This window comes from Peromyscus maniculatus, chromosome 9, assembly GCF_049852395.1.
Source record: "Peromyscus maniculatus bairdii isolate BWxNUB_F1_BW_parent chromosome 9, HU_Pman_BW_mat_3.1, whole genome shotgun sequence".
Classification (NCBI taxonomy): Eukaryota; Metazoa; Chordata; class Mammalia; order Rodentia; family Cricetidae; genus Peromyscus; species Peromyscus maniculatus.
Genome location: NC_134860.1, coordinates 5,097,203 through 5,110,659, shown reverse-complemented (window position 1 = coordinate 5,110,659; position 13,457 = coordinate 5,097,203). Strand labels below are relative to the sequence as shown.

Genomic DNA, 13,457 nt, shown 5'->3' with positions numbered 1-13,457 from the left:
TCTGGGTCTTCTAGGTAAAGACAGCTGGGGTCCCCAAAGGGCTTCAACCAAGGGTATGGTCAGTATGGGGGAGACTAGAGATGAGGGGGTGGGGTGGGGACCTCTGGTTGGGGCCATGCTGGTTTGTGGTCAATCCTGGAGCCTAGGCAAAGAATAGTCCATGCAGCTCTTCAGGACACACCTCCCATAGCAGCCCGCCATCCCTCTTACCTCCTCAGGGTGTCCTGCATCTGGGTCTAGCCCCACTTGAAGCTTCAGCCTAAGGGTGAGGCCTGAAGACTGGGCTTGCTGATACGTATGGGACCAGGGGTCCGATGAAGACGGCCTATGAATGGCAGCAGGAAGTGGACCAGGTGGTGGGTAGTGGCAAAAAAAGAGCCCCTGCCTATCTCTCTGTGCCTGTAGTCATGCCGGAGGGTTGGGGGTTACCTCAGGGACGCTGCCAAGTAGGACCTAAGAGTTCATGGATGGTCATTGATAAGTATTGGATTCCTGGTTATTGGGTATCCTCTGCCTATGGAATAAGCCAATCTATCAGAGTTAATAAGCCTAGGTTTAATAAACAGAACAAAGCAACTCCTGGATGACTCTCAGAAAGGCAGGAGAGAAAAATCACAGAGCTGATCTGGCGACCAGGTCTTGAAATACCCTGTGGGCGTGGTCTGGAGCAGCCCTGGGGGAGGGACTGGCCCTTGGTGGGCTTTCTGAGGGCAGGGTCTGGGGAGCAGCTCCAGGGGAGAGGCCACATTGGGACACTGAGGGTGGGGTTGAGAATGGGGCCCCGAGCTGGAGATTCCCAACATCCCAACCTTTTTGGGTATATTTTGTCAATTCAAAACTGGCTACTTCCTGCTTTCAAGGGATGATGTGAGGAGGCGGGGAGTTGGGATTCGGTGGGCTCACGCTCAGCGGGAGGTGTGGATGAAGAAGAATTTGGTTAACTGCCATCCTGAAGACCTCAACCATCTATTCCTTGAGGTGGAGAAGGAAGGTTGCTAGGGGAAAAAAATGGGTTATTAACACTGTGACCCTATGAACGAGCTAGCTGTGGGAAAAAGGATGGAACAGAGATGTGCCGTGTTTGTACAAAAGAGGCAAGGGTGAATGAGCCAGACAAAAGAGTGGATATGTGCTTGAGTCTGGAGGGGTGGTACCAGCACTGATGTTCCAGGAGCTTGGGATGGCACACCAAATCAAGGGGTGATGTGTTCATGAGTACATGAGCTATTCATCACATCTGCCTTCCTTGGAGGTAGGGAGCACATCCATCCTGTAAAGGTGTTAGTAAGACTTAAGAGATAACAGAGCTTTTTTATGAGTGAGTATGTGGGTGAAGTCAACCTGCCAGTATTTGCCTGGTTGGTATCCTTGGAACTGGTGCAGGGGCTGGCATATCTGAAGGGCCCCCTACAGGTTGGCCTTAGCACAAGTCTGGCAGGAGGGGTGGGCCTGTCCAGGGACTGATCTACCATGCCAAATTCCTTGATACAATGGCAGAACTCTTTCCCAGGGGCATATGCAGGTGTCTGTAAAACAACTGGAACAGATTTACATCTTGGTGTCACAGCAAAAAGCTTCTATGCAGTCCTAAGAGCTGGGACCAGGAAAATCCACAGACATTTGAGGACTCCTGGAAACTGTTTGTGGTCAGTGCTACCACCAAGCCTGTGAATGAGGCACACCTGTCTGTACTTTCAACAGGAAACTGAACTAATGAGCTACCAAGCTGGTTGTAGCCTTGTGGGGTGCCAGGGGAAGAGCTGTTAAACTGATAAGACTATCAGTACCCTAGTCATCAAATGCCATCCGATCTGAGAAGGATAAATATAAGCAGACGTGAGATAGCTTTCCTGCTACCTAGGCAGTCCCAGGTCTCTCCGTGGTCATTGGGGGACAGAAGTCCCAAAGGCAGTACCAGTCTTCGGCTGCCAAGCCCAGAAGATCCAACAGACTTTTCCTGTGGGGTAGGGATTTGGGGAGTGTGACCTACCTTGTCTTGGCAAAGCAGGGCAGTCAGGTCCCCAGGGTCTTGCTCGTTCAGAATCTGGACAGGGTCTTGCCAGCAGTTTAAAGTGCAAAGCAGTTTTTTTAGTTTGTTTGGTTGTTTTTGTTTTTGTTTTGTTTTGCTGCATGGCTGGCCTTGCCACATTTAAAGCAAGCTTCCAGGTGGAAGTTCTTCTGTGGACCTGGAGGAGGTACAGGATGCTGCCAGGAGCTGGCATGTCTCTGTCATGAGAGACTTTTTTTTTTATTAAAATGCCATATTCTCAGGTCTCTGAAGCACTTGAGGAATAGGCGATAATTATCTGTTTAGTATATCTGAAGTAGAAGAATGTTGTTGAGGCTTAATTTTGAGAGCATATAAGTTAAATCTGGACATACAGTTTACCCAAGTAGTTACAGCTTACCAATGTTAGTAAAAGCAAGAAGATTAGAAGGAATATTTCAGTCTCTAGTTTTCAGCTGTGGTCGTAAGATATAATCATAAGACAAAAACAAGTTTTAACATTGCAAACAATTTAATGTTTTTTAAAATCAGTATCAGGGGGGTTATTCTTAGGTTGCAAAATCTGGCTGCCAGCAAGATAAAGCCCTGTACATGAATGCATAAGGTGCAGCTTTAATACCTCAGCAATCAGCATTGTTTTAAATCCTATCTTCCGCAAAGCTTGTTTTTAGGACAGGACAGGAATTATCATACAGAAATCTATCCTAAGCCAAAATAACTTGGAGACCTAATGTCTCCTGGTGGACCCATTTCTACATGGTCACCTCTATCTAAGATGGCAGCGAAGTCACATATGACCTCCCTCTTCTCTGTCCCTAGTCAAAATGACAACTTTGTTTCCAGAGCAGTTCCAATTTGGAGTCACCAGTTTTGTTTATTTGTTTGTTTGTTTGTTTGTTTTGTTTTGTTTGAGATAGGGTTTCTCTGTGTAGTTTTGGTTTTGTAGTTTGTGAAATCCCCTAGGCTGGCCTCGAACTCACAGAGATCTGCCTTCCGAGTGCTGGGATTAAAGGCGTGTGCCACCACTGCCTGGCGGAGTCACCAGTTTTAACTTTTGTTACAGATTTTTAACCATACCCAATTTCTTAGCTGTTTTTCTTTAATAAGGTAGAACAGCATAAAATAACTTTTTCTGTCATCACATCAGATCTGGCAAAACCCAGAGGCAAATCCTGAGCAAAGCAACTAGTTGTTACCAAGACACACAGAAACACGTAAATTCGGGCATTCAAAACCAGTCAAAAACAAGCATACTGTGGCCACATTTCCATCCATACAGGCAAAGTAGGTGGGACTTTTTAACAGGAAGACAAACAAGACTCTAAACCATGTCCGATGAAGCAGCCTGCCACAGGCAGATAGAATTTTAGCATGGTGGGGGTGGGGTGGGGGAGGGTGGGGGAGGGGCAGAGGGACAGAGCATGAGACATTTAAGCAGTTCAGGTTGGGAGAGCAGTCAGGAACGGAGACCGGATCTAGTGCAGGCATAAGGCGGCAAACGGAACTGGGAGCGGAGGAAGGGCAGAGATGCAGACAGACAGGGAGAGGGGAAGGGGGCAGGAGTGCAAGGCTCGCTCGTAAACACGGATGGGGCGCATGGTGTGAGGCAATCCCAATTTGGGTAAATTTCATAGGAGACACCCCAAGGGTGTCTGGGGACCGAACTTGGGCCCAGAAGTATTCATTCACAAGCTGTTAGCCAGAGACCAGAGACTATGGCCAGGCGTCCTCCGAGAGTCTGGGCCGAAACGGTGGGGGGCTGGGGTACCCCGGTGCAGGATGTCTCCCAAACAAAGGAGCCCCAAAGGGCAGGGATTGTCCCCACCCCAGAACAGGCCGGAGTCACCTGGCACTGCAGTAACCGGAAGCCTCTCACCCAGAAGGGGTGAAGCCTCGGAAGGAATCCTGGATCCCTTTATAAGCTTCTGGTTTGGAATGGATGCCAAGCAAAAGTCATTCCGATGTGGAGGAGACAGGGAGGATGGGAGAGAGGCTTTCCACGGCCACGTGGTCGCCAGAAAAACTGCTTGGGTTCGTTCGGCACCAAGCAGATAAGTATTGGATCCCCAGTTACTGGGTATCCTCCGCCTATGGAATAAGCCAATCAAGCCGAATTAATAAGTCCAGGTTTAGTAAACAGAGCAAAGCAACTCGAAAGGCGGAGATAAAATCACACAGCTGATCTGGGAGTCTTAAATACCCTGTGGGCGTGGTCTGGAGCAGCCCCAGGGGAGGGGCTGGCCTTTGGTGGGCTTTCTGACCGTGGGGTCTGGAGAGCAGCTCCAGGGGAGGGCCCACCACTTGGCACGCTGAGGGCGGGGTTTGGAATGCTCCCCCCACCCCATCACCCCAAGCTGAAGATCCCCAACAGTCAACCCCTGTGTCCTACCCTTCACCCAGTTCCCACCACTGGAACCGGGCCTGTTCCCCACTCACCTCATCGGGGCCAGGCATCAGGCAGGGGAGGTAAGCCGGATTCAGCTGACCGACAAGGCCCAGGTTGTACTCTGCTGCTCCCGGTTTGTCTAGTTGCGGGGTTGTTGTTTTTGTTCGTTTTGTGTCATCAGAATGGCATCCTGGCATGGAGAACCTGCTGCCCTTAGAAAGGGTGTGGGTGCAGAAGAAAGAGAAAGTTCCCCCCGGAAAGGGCTCCTCACCCTCAATACCCGCTAGCCAAACCTCCAAGGCCAGCCTAGCCCTCCACACTGACAGGGTGGGATGTGCCAAGGGAGAACAGGGAAGCATGTAGCCCTGGGTTCCATTCCCAGGACCACACAGCATCCACTCACAAACGCAAGGGGATGATGACACACACTACCTTAGAGTTTTATTGCTGTGAAGAGACACCATGACCACAGCAACTCTTAAAACGGAAATCATTTAATTGGGGCTGGCTTATAGTTCAAAGGTTTAGTCCATTATCATCATGGCAGGAAGCATGGTGGCGTGCAGGCAGATGTGGTGCTGGAGAGGTAGCTGTGGGTTCTACATCTGGATCCACAGACAACGGGAAGAAAACTGTGAGACACAGGCCTGGTTTGAGCCTCTGAGACCTCAAAGCCCACTGCCAATGACACACCTCCTCCAACAAGGCCACGCCTCCTCCAACAAGGCCACGCCTCCTAATAGTGCCCCTCCCTATGAGCCTATGGGGCCATTTTCATCCAAACCATCACACACACACCTAGAACCCTAATGTCAGCAAGAGGCTGAGGCACAATGATGATGAGATCCCAGCCAGCCTGGAGTACACAACAAGACCCTTGTCTTTAAAAATAAATAAATAAATAAATAAATAAATGAATAAGCCGGTGGTGGCACACACCTTTAATCCCAGCACTTGGGAGGCAGAGCCAGGCGGATCTCTGAGTTCGAGGCCAGCCTGGGCTATAGCTTGAGTTTCAGGACAGGCTCCAAAGCTACACAGAGAAACCCTGTCTCAAAATAATAATAATAATAATAATAATAAAGATAGGTTTGGTGAGTCAAGCCTATCATCCCAGCACTTGGAAGGCCAAGAGTCCGAGGCCAGACTGAGCTATATTGTAAATTGTAGGAAAGCTTGTTTCAGAGACCCTGTCTCAGAGGAAGGGACTGGGGAGAAATAGAGAAATTGTAACAAGTATAGAGAACAGTAGAGAGCCTCCTACACCCAGACCGGCCGTCTCCTGGTCCTAAGGACACCTCCTGGAGGAGGCTGTATCTGAAGTCTAAATTCCGCTGAACTGCTTGGGGGCTCTGAGCCTACATCCTCAAACAGTAATAGGAACGGGAAACTAACCATCTTCCATGTATCTGTACCAGCCCAGGTGGTAAGCCTGCTCCTTCTCAGCCAACACTCCAGGGTAGACAAAAAATGAACTATTCCATAGGGCAGTGCAAGCAACCTGCCAATGCCGGTGTGTGTGTGTGTGTGTGTGTGTGTGTGTGTGTGTGTGTGTGTGTGTGTGTGAAATCAGGCACTGGGCTGCCCAGAAGCCTGGGATCAGGTCAAAGAAGTGCCCTGAACCCTTGTTTAAAGGAAAACCCGGGCTGGGGGTGGGGCTCCCATAGAAAGCACCTGCAGCAGGTACCAGGCCCAGGCTTAACCCCCGACACACACAGCCTTACACTGACTAAATGTAGCCGAGTTTATCGGAGCAGTCCTTCTCAGGCAGCCTGAGAACAGCGTCTAGAGAGACCAAACCAGGCAAGACTTAGGAGAGACAGAAGGAGCAGAGAATGTTAGTCAGGCTTGGCTGGCAGCTGATAAGACAGACCCTTACACACGACTGAGCCCCCCCCCCCACAGGCTGCTATCGAGATCCCTGTGTCTGGCCTGTCGGGACAGCAAGAGATTTTAGTCCAAACCAATGGCTTCAACCCCAGCCACCACACTTACCGGGAAGGGAAGCAGTATGTACACTGGAGCTTACCTTAAGGAAAAGCTCCAGTTGGCCAAGAAGCAGAATAGAAAGGAAAATGTTATGGGAATGTGGGAAGGAAAATGTCCAGTTAAAGCCCCATACACATCAAAGTTAAAAATAAAGTGTTGGTGACGCACGCCTTTAATCCCACCACTCAGGAGGCAGAGGCAGGTGGATCTCTGAGTTCCGAGACCAGCCTGGTCTACAGAGCGAGTTCCAGGACAGCCAGCGCTACAGACAGAAACCCTGTCTCAGAAAAAAAAACCAAAACACTTAGGTCTTTTAATAAATGGTGACTCTGAGAAGCTCATACACATGCTCACGGATGTGCTCTAATTTTTTTACACTCTTTTTAATAAAGCCTCGGTTCTATTTCACACTAGCCGCTCCTGAATTTCTTTTCTGCTTTGAACCCATGAATCCTGGGTTTGCCTGAGTGGATATCCCTAAAAAGTTAAAGGAACTCCTCAGGCTGTAGAGCTGACTCTGTCCCAGTCACCACTGACATCTCAGCAGAGTTGGGGACGTCACAGGAGCCCACCACAGGTATGGAAAGGACTGAAGTGTGGTAGGCAGTGGGAGGGACCTGGGCTGCGGAGTAGAGGTGGGCTCAGGGAGGCCATGAGGGCCCAGAGTGATGCAGGCTGGTGCGGGAAGAACCACCTGAGAGGCTGCCATGGCGCTAACACTTCCACCTCAAAGATTGAGGCAGCCGGTCCAGGGGCAGCCAGCCCAGCACAGGGGCTGCCCAACTACCTCCTAGCCAGCCACCAGAAGCCCAAAGCCTCTGAATGGAAAACCGGCTTGACAGATGTAGGAAAATTGTTTATTGGTGTTTGAATTTGCTTCAGAATCTCCCCTAGACCCCAGGCAGGTGGCTGAGGGTGGCTTTGGACCTCCAGACTGTGATGCCATGGGGCGGCATCCTGGGCCAGGAAGGCCTGAACTGGGCCCAGGTCGTCCATGCGGGGGTCAGTGGCCAGCGTCTCCCCTTCCGCCTGCAGGCTGCTGATACGCAGGAGGAAATCCTGGTGGGTTCCTGTGGGGGTGAGCTGACGGATAGCTTTTAAAGCGGCTGCTCACCCACCCTGCCCTGCCTTCTTCCTCATGCCTGCCTCTAGGAGCTCACTCACTGCCTGCCACTGCAACCTCCCTCCCCACAGAATTTCTCTGGATAGCGGACCTGCCTACCATGGCAGAGCCCCGGATCCTCCTTTTTCTCTGCATCCTGGTCTTCTGCCTGGCAGGCTCCGGCTTCGTCGGAGGGCAGAAGGTAAGTGGGACTCAGTCTCAGGGAACAGGGAGGGACCATGCATGGCTGGTCTGTGGATGGGTGAGTGGGGGTATCAAAGCTGCTGGTACCTGTCTGACGTCCGTGAGGGCCCAGGCTGCCAGGCTGAAGTCTGAGGCTCTTCTACCTGAAGTTCAAGGCTACAGCAGCTTGAGCTCCTCTGTGTCTGGCTAGCTGGTCGTGTACTCTGTATGGGCAGCCATCCTGGGTTCCCCAGCCTGTGAGTGAGCAGGAACAAAGCCAGCCCCATCCTCCTGGGCTCCCCACCCAGACTGAGGCCATCATCTGTGTGGTCCTCACCTGGGGGATTTTAGATGTGATCACTACCCATCCTCTGGGAACTATAAACGGAGAGACTCGTTCAGAACTTGGCCACAAATGTACCTGTGGCCAGCACTGAGCCCTGTCTTAAATCTCAGACCTGCTCCTAGCCAACCCTGGGCATGACCCCTTCATCCTTTCCAACCTCATGCCAGCTTGTTCTCTTGTCTTATTGGGAATCCAAGGCCCACAGAGGACAGCGACAAGCTATTCCCACTAGAGCCATGGTCTAGACCACAGCCTGGGATTCCTACGCAGGTCCACAATTCCCCATGCAGGTGCACTAAGTGGATGAGAGTCTCTGAGTGGTTTGTAGCATGGCCCCTGAGGCCAAGAGTGCCAGGCTGCCTGTCCCTAAGTCTCCCCAGCCCTTAGTAAGGAGGCTGCAGCTTGGGCTTTGGGAAGAGCTCCACACCCTAAGTGTGGAGACTGAGTTTTGGATCTGTAGCTGGACAAGGAAGGGAGCTTCCCTTGTGAAACCAGGCTCATCTGCTTCTTCAGCAGCTTCTTCACAGCAAAGTTCCTGAGGTAGCCTGGGGATCTGCCACCAGGTAGTCATGGGGCTCTTTGTCTTTACACTCCCTATGGTCCCACGGGGGGAGAAATGATTTCAGGGCCAGGTCAGGGCTGGGTGGGGCAGGTGGAACCCTGGGGTGAGCATGATGGTGGGAAAACCACCAAGTTTCTGGGTTGTGCCGAGCTGGAAATCACCTTGCCACCTGTGTTCAGCTTGGAGGTGTGTTTTGTTTTGTTTTGTTTTGTTTTGTTTTGTTTTGTTTTGTTTTGTTTTGTTTTGTTTTGTTTTGTTTTGTTTTGTTTTGTTTTGTTTTCTGGTCAGAGACCTAGTGTAGTGCTGAACCCTCTGAAGTCTGTAATTCTGGTACTAGGGCCCAGCCAGTCTGTAGCAGGGAAGAGGTTCTGAAATCCTTGTGGGTAGGGATGTAGCAATGCTGTCCTTACTTCCTTCTCATAGTCACTCTTCCCATATGACATGAGACACAAGCCGCAGCTGCTGGGAATGGAGAAAAGGCCCCCCTGAGTCACACAGCCAACCAAGATGGCAGTAGAGCTTGGCACAGCAGGGCTTGGGCCGTGGAGGCCGAGAGCTCCCTGAGGGGGGGTCTTAGCACGTGTCCATCTAGAAGCCCTCTGCCCAGGGACTACTTGATGTGGAGCATAAGCCTGGGATCCACAGCCAAGGTAGAAAAGAAGGGCATCCCCGAGCCCCCCACCCCCCGATCTGTCCACTCCTCTGATGTAGAGGCAGCTCAGGGCCCTTCCTGCCTTATGGGGTTTAGGTTCCAGGTGTCAACCTAGAGACTCCCCAGGATCTTGGTCCCAGCTTGGGGGAGTTTCTGTTACCTCACTACTGGGCTTAATAGTTCCTGTCTCCTCGGCTTCTCCAGCAGTGTCTGCCTAGGAAGCAGACTGCAAACTCAGCCCTGAACTGAGCGCTCAGGCAGGTCCCAGGGAGCCCCCAGAAAGCAGACCTCTGATTGAGCTGAGGTCCAACCTCATCCCACCCAGCTGGATCACCAGCAAGAATGTGGGTTCCGTCTGGTGTCACGGGTGGGCAGACGCGGATTTGAGTGCGTGTCTAGGGCGTGGTTCCTGGAGAGGTGCTGATCTGGCAGCTGGCTTATCCATCCATCACCACTTCACACAGGCTCACAAAGCTCCAGCTTCCTCCCGACCCGGCCCACCCTCACTCTGAGTGACAGCCCTCAGCTCACCCTGAGCATTACCCAAGCCTGGGACAGCATCCTAGGGTCTCCACCGACCGACCGCGGTGGTGACTACACTGCCTGCCTCAGCAGGTGGTTTCCAGGGGAGCCTACTGTCAGCCAGCATATGCCCTGAACCCAAGTTTGAGTCCCTCCGTTTCCCAGACGCACCCTGGCTCCACAAGGACGAGCTTTGGGATGGGGAATCCAAACGTAACATCTGGACACGAACAGCCCGGTCTGAGATTGTGCTGAGTTAACTTCCCTCTCGGTAGACCGCAAGCAGAGGACCAAACCACAGCAGCAGGGCAGCAGGGACAGGCGCCCGGCACTTCGTACTTTCCGGAGGAAGTGGCTTTCCTTTTCTCTGGTTTTGGGAAGCCACTCATCTGTAACTCATTTTCGGGGAGGGGTATTCTGGATGCACCCCTTTGGAGTACTGCGTGGTCAGCATTTTCAAGGACATGTGGCTTCTCCAAGCCATTCCCCCATCGAAACGTATCTCCTCCCAGAGCCTTTGCTCACAACTGGAAGCTCAGTCCGCCCTCCAGGGTACAGCCCTGGAGCTTCTCTTTGAGCCTAAAGGTGGCCCCAGTGGAGCGAAGGTCACTGAGAGTTGTCTCAGGCCACTGCATGGGACTACGGGATGGAGGCAGGCCGCGTGTCTTCAAACCTTACACACACACACACACACACACACACACACACACACACACACACACACACGTCAGCATGCTAATCTGTTTTCCCCAGCCACCCCATGCCCTCATCCCCCCCCATGCCCGCCCTGGCTCAGTTCTCCACACAGTGTCACTTTAAGGCACTAACTGAAGCCATGTGTGGTAGCCCACACTTGTAACCTGTGGAAGTGGAGGCAGGAGGATCAGAAATTCAAAGCCAGCCTGGGGCTACATGAGACATGCAATGTAAACATCTGGGCAGTGGCGGTGCACATCTTTAATCCCAGCAGTCGAGAGACAGAGGCAGGTGGATCTCTGAGTTCAAGGCCAGCCTGGTCTTCAGAGGAAATTCTAGGACAGCCAAGGCTACCCAAAGAAACCCTGTCTCAAAACAAACAAATAAACAAACAAAAAACAAATAAGTAAGTAACAAATAAGTTAATAACTTAACAACAACAAACAACTCATTAACTGAGTCCTGAGGCCAAACCCAGTTCTGCCTCCCCCAAGCTTAACTGCCTGTTGTCAGCCTGGCCTCCGGCCGCTCTCCATCCCTCTTTCGGGCTACCCTGTGTATCGCACAAGGTCATTTGCTCTTTCCCATCCCCAGCCTTGGTTCTGCTACCCCCTTTGCCAGAGCACTGGCCCTGACCGACTCTCGGACAACCTCAGATCCAAGTCCCCGGAATAGTTTCAGTTGTCAACTTGTTACCACCTAGACTCACTTGGGAAGAGAGTCCCCATGAAGGATTGCCTAGATCAGGTCGGCCTGGGCGTATGACTGTGGAAGATGGTGTTGATTATGTCAACTGATGTGTGAAGACCCAACCCACTGTGGGTGGCACCATTCTCTACACAGGAGTTTCTGAGCACTAAAAAGCATGCTTTTACTTCCCTCTGCTTATGAGACTGTGGTATCACTAGCTGTTCTAAGTTCTTGTTGCTCCGACTTCTCTACAATGATGGACTGTAGCCTGGGATTGTGAGCTAAAATACTCCTCTAAGTATTTTGTTATTTTGTCTTTTTTTTTTTTCTTTCCGGAGCTGAGGACCGAACCCAGGGCCTTGTGCTTGCTAGGCAAGCGCTCTACCACTGAGCTAAATTCCCAACCCCTCCTCTAAGTATTTTATCAGGGTATTTCATCACAACAACAGAAATGAAATAAAAACATCCTGTATCCTGTTCTGCTAGCTGCCCTCACTGCCTGTCACCACCTGGGCCCTGGGTCCCTATCTGCAGGTGGGGCCTTGGGCCATGACTGACCCATGGCTGCCCAGTCCAAACACCAGGCCAGACCCTCTGCTCAGGGCACGGCTGGTACTTGGCTGGAAGCTTGTGCCTTGTCCTAATGTGACAGATTGAGAGCGAAGTCACTGTGTTCTCACCCCTCCCCCAAGGCTGTGTGTGTGGCCCTGGCTGTCCTGGAACTCACTCTCACTCTGTAGACCAGGCTGGCCTCGAACTCACAGAGACCCACCTGCCTCTGCCTCCAAGTGCTGGGGCTAAAGGCGTGTGTCACGACGCCCAGCTGAAGTCACTATTTTCTTGCAAACAGTGTGAGGCTTATTGCGAGTCTATTTGGAGTAAAAAGGCAAGAAAGAGCTTTATGCCATGAATCTGGGCTCCAGGACCTGCTTTACATACACCCTGTCCCTGTGCCAGGTTGGAAAAGGGCCACCTGGACTTCAATCTCCTCACCTTAGATGGAAATAATTTAGCCGGGCAGTGGTGGTGCACGCCTTTAATCCCAGCACTCGGGAGGGAGAGCCAGGTGGATCTCTGTGAGTTCGAGGCCAGCCTGGGCTACCAAGTGAGTTCCAGGAAAGGCGCCAAAGCTACACAGAGAAATCCTGTCTTGAAAAACCAAAAAAAGAAAGAAAGGAAGGAAGGAAGGAAGGAAGGAAGGAAGGAAGGAAGGAAGGAAGGAAGGAAGAGAGAAAGAGAGAAAGAGAGAAAGAGAGAAAGAAAGAGAAAGAGAGAAAGAAGAAATAATTCTCCTGTAGGAAGATAAAGTCTTGAAGGCTTCCAGCCATGGACATGGGGACAGGATATGCCGTTAGCAACTTCTCACAGGGAGGTTTCTCAGGACCTTCCCTGGCCTTGCTCATTGGCACTGAACAGAAGGGAAGCTATGGCCTTGCTGCAGCCCGCAAGGACTCAGGGCTGGCCCAGGGTCTGAGCCCTCCCTTTGCATTCTGCCTGGCCCAGGTGCGCTCCAAACGCTGTGACGTAAAGACCAAATTTGTCACTCACTCACCCTGCACCACGTGCGCAGCTGTCAGGAAGCAGTTATGCCCCTCGGGCTGGCTTCGGACTTTCCCGGAGAAGACACTCGTGGACTGTCGGTATGGGCCCACCGGTTTCCGGGAGTGTGGCGGGGGACCCGGAGGAACCTCACTGACCTCCAGCTGGGAGCAGCGTATCATTAACCCACACACCTGGGTCCCAGGGGGTCTCCTGGGCACCTACGGTCTCCTGGGCCGTAGAGGAGAGAGGCGGGCGGGGGATCAGATTCCTGGAATTCAGTGTGAGGAGGGTGGGCAGGAAGGCCACAGGGGCCCACCGCCTCCCCTCCCTCCTCTCTCCTAGCTATGAGGTGCAGCTGGGCGGCTCCCTCCTCTCCTTCAGTGGTTGCAGCCAGGAGTGCTGGAAGGATGTGGTGCAGAAGGCCTGCTGCCCGGGCTATTGGGGTTCCCAGTGCTATGGTACGGAAGAGGGGCTGACCCTGCTCCACTCCCCCAGCCCCAGCCCCTCATCTCAGGGGCGCCTATATTGCCCTCAACCTTGTGACTGCTCACTGAAAGCCTCCAGGGCAGGACTCCCTCGCCCTGGCTGTCCTGGGGGAGGGGCTGGAGCAGCGGTAAGGGGAGCATTCTGGGAGAAAAGCTGAGTTCTTGGGGTCCACAGAGTGCCCTGGAGGTGCTGAGAGGCCTTGTAACGGCCACGGGACCTGCCTGGATGGCGTCGCTGGAAATGGGACCTGTGTGTGTCAGGTAAGGGCTGGGGAGGGGCGAGGTGGCGGTGTT

General features: G+C 52.4%; 1 protein-coding gene across 1 annotated transcript in view; it reads left to right on the top strand.

The window, feature by feature from the left end:
* Positions 1 to 7,504: 7,504 nt before the first annotated feature.
* Stab1 (stabilin 1) overlaps positions 7,505 to 13,457 on the top strand; it is a 33,584-nt gene continuing 27,631 nt past the window's right edge. The window contains exons 1-4 of the mRNA XM_006981519.4: positions 7,505 to 7,687; positions 12,640 to 12,776; positions 13,021 to 13,136; positions 13,339 to 13,424. Of these exons, the coding sequence (XP_006981581.1) occupies positions 7,607 to 7,687; positions 12,640 to 12,776; positions 13,021 to 13,136; positions 13,339 to 13,424 (420 nt within the window). The 5' untranslated portion in view covers positions 7,505 to 7,606. The remainder of the gene's footprint in view (positions 7,688 to 12,639; positions 12,777 to 13,020; positions 13,137 to 13,338; positions 13,425 to 13,457) is intronic.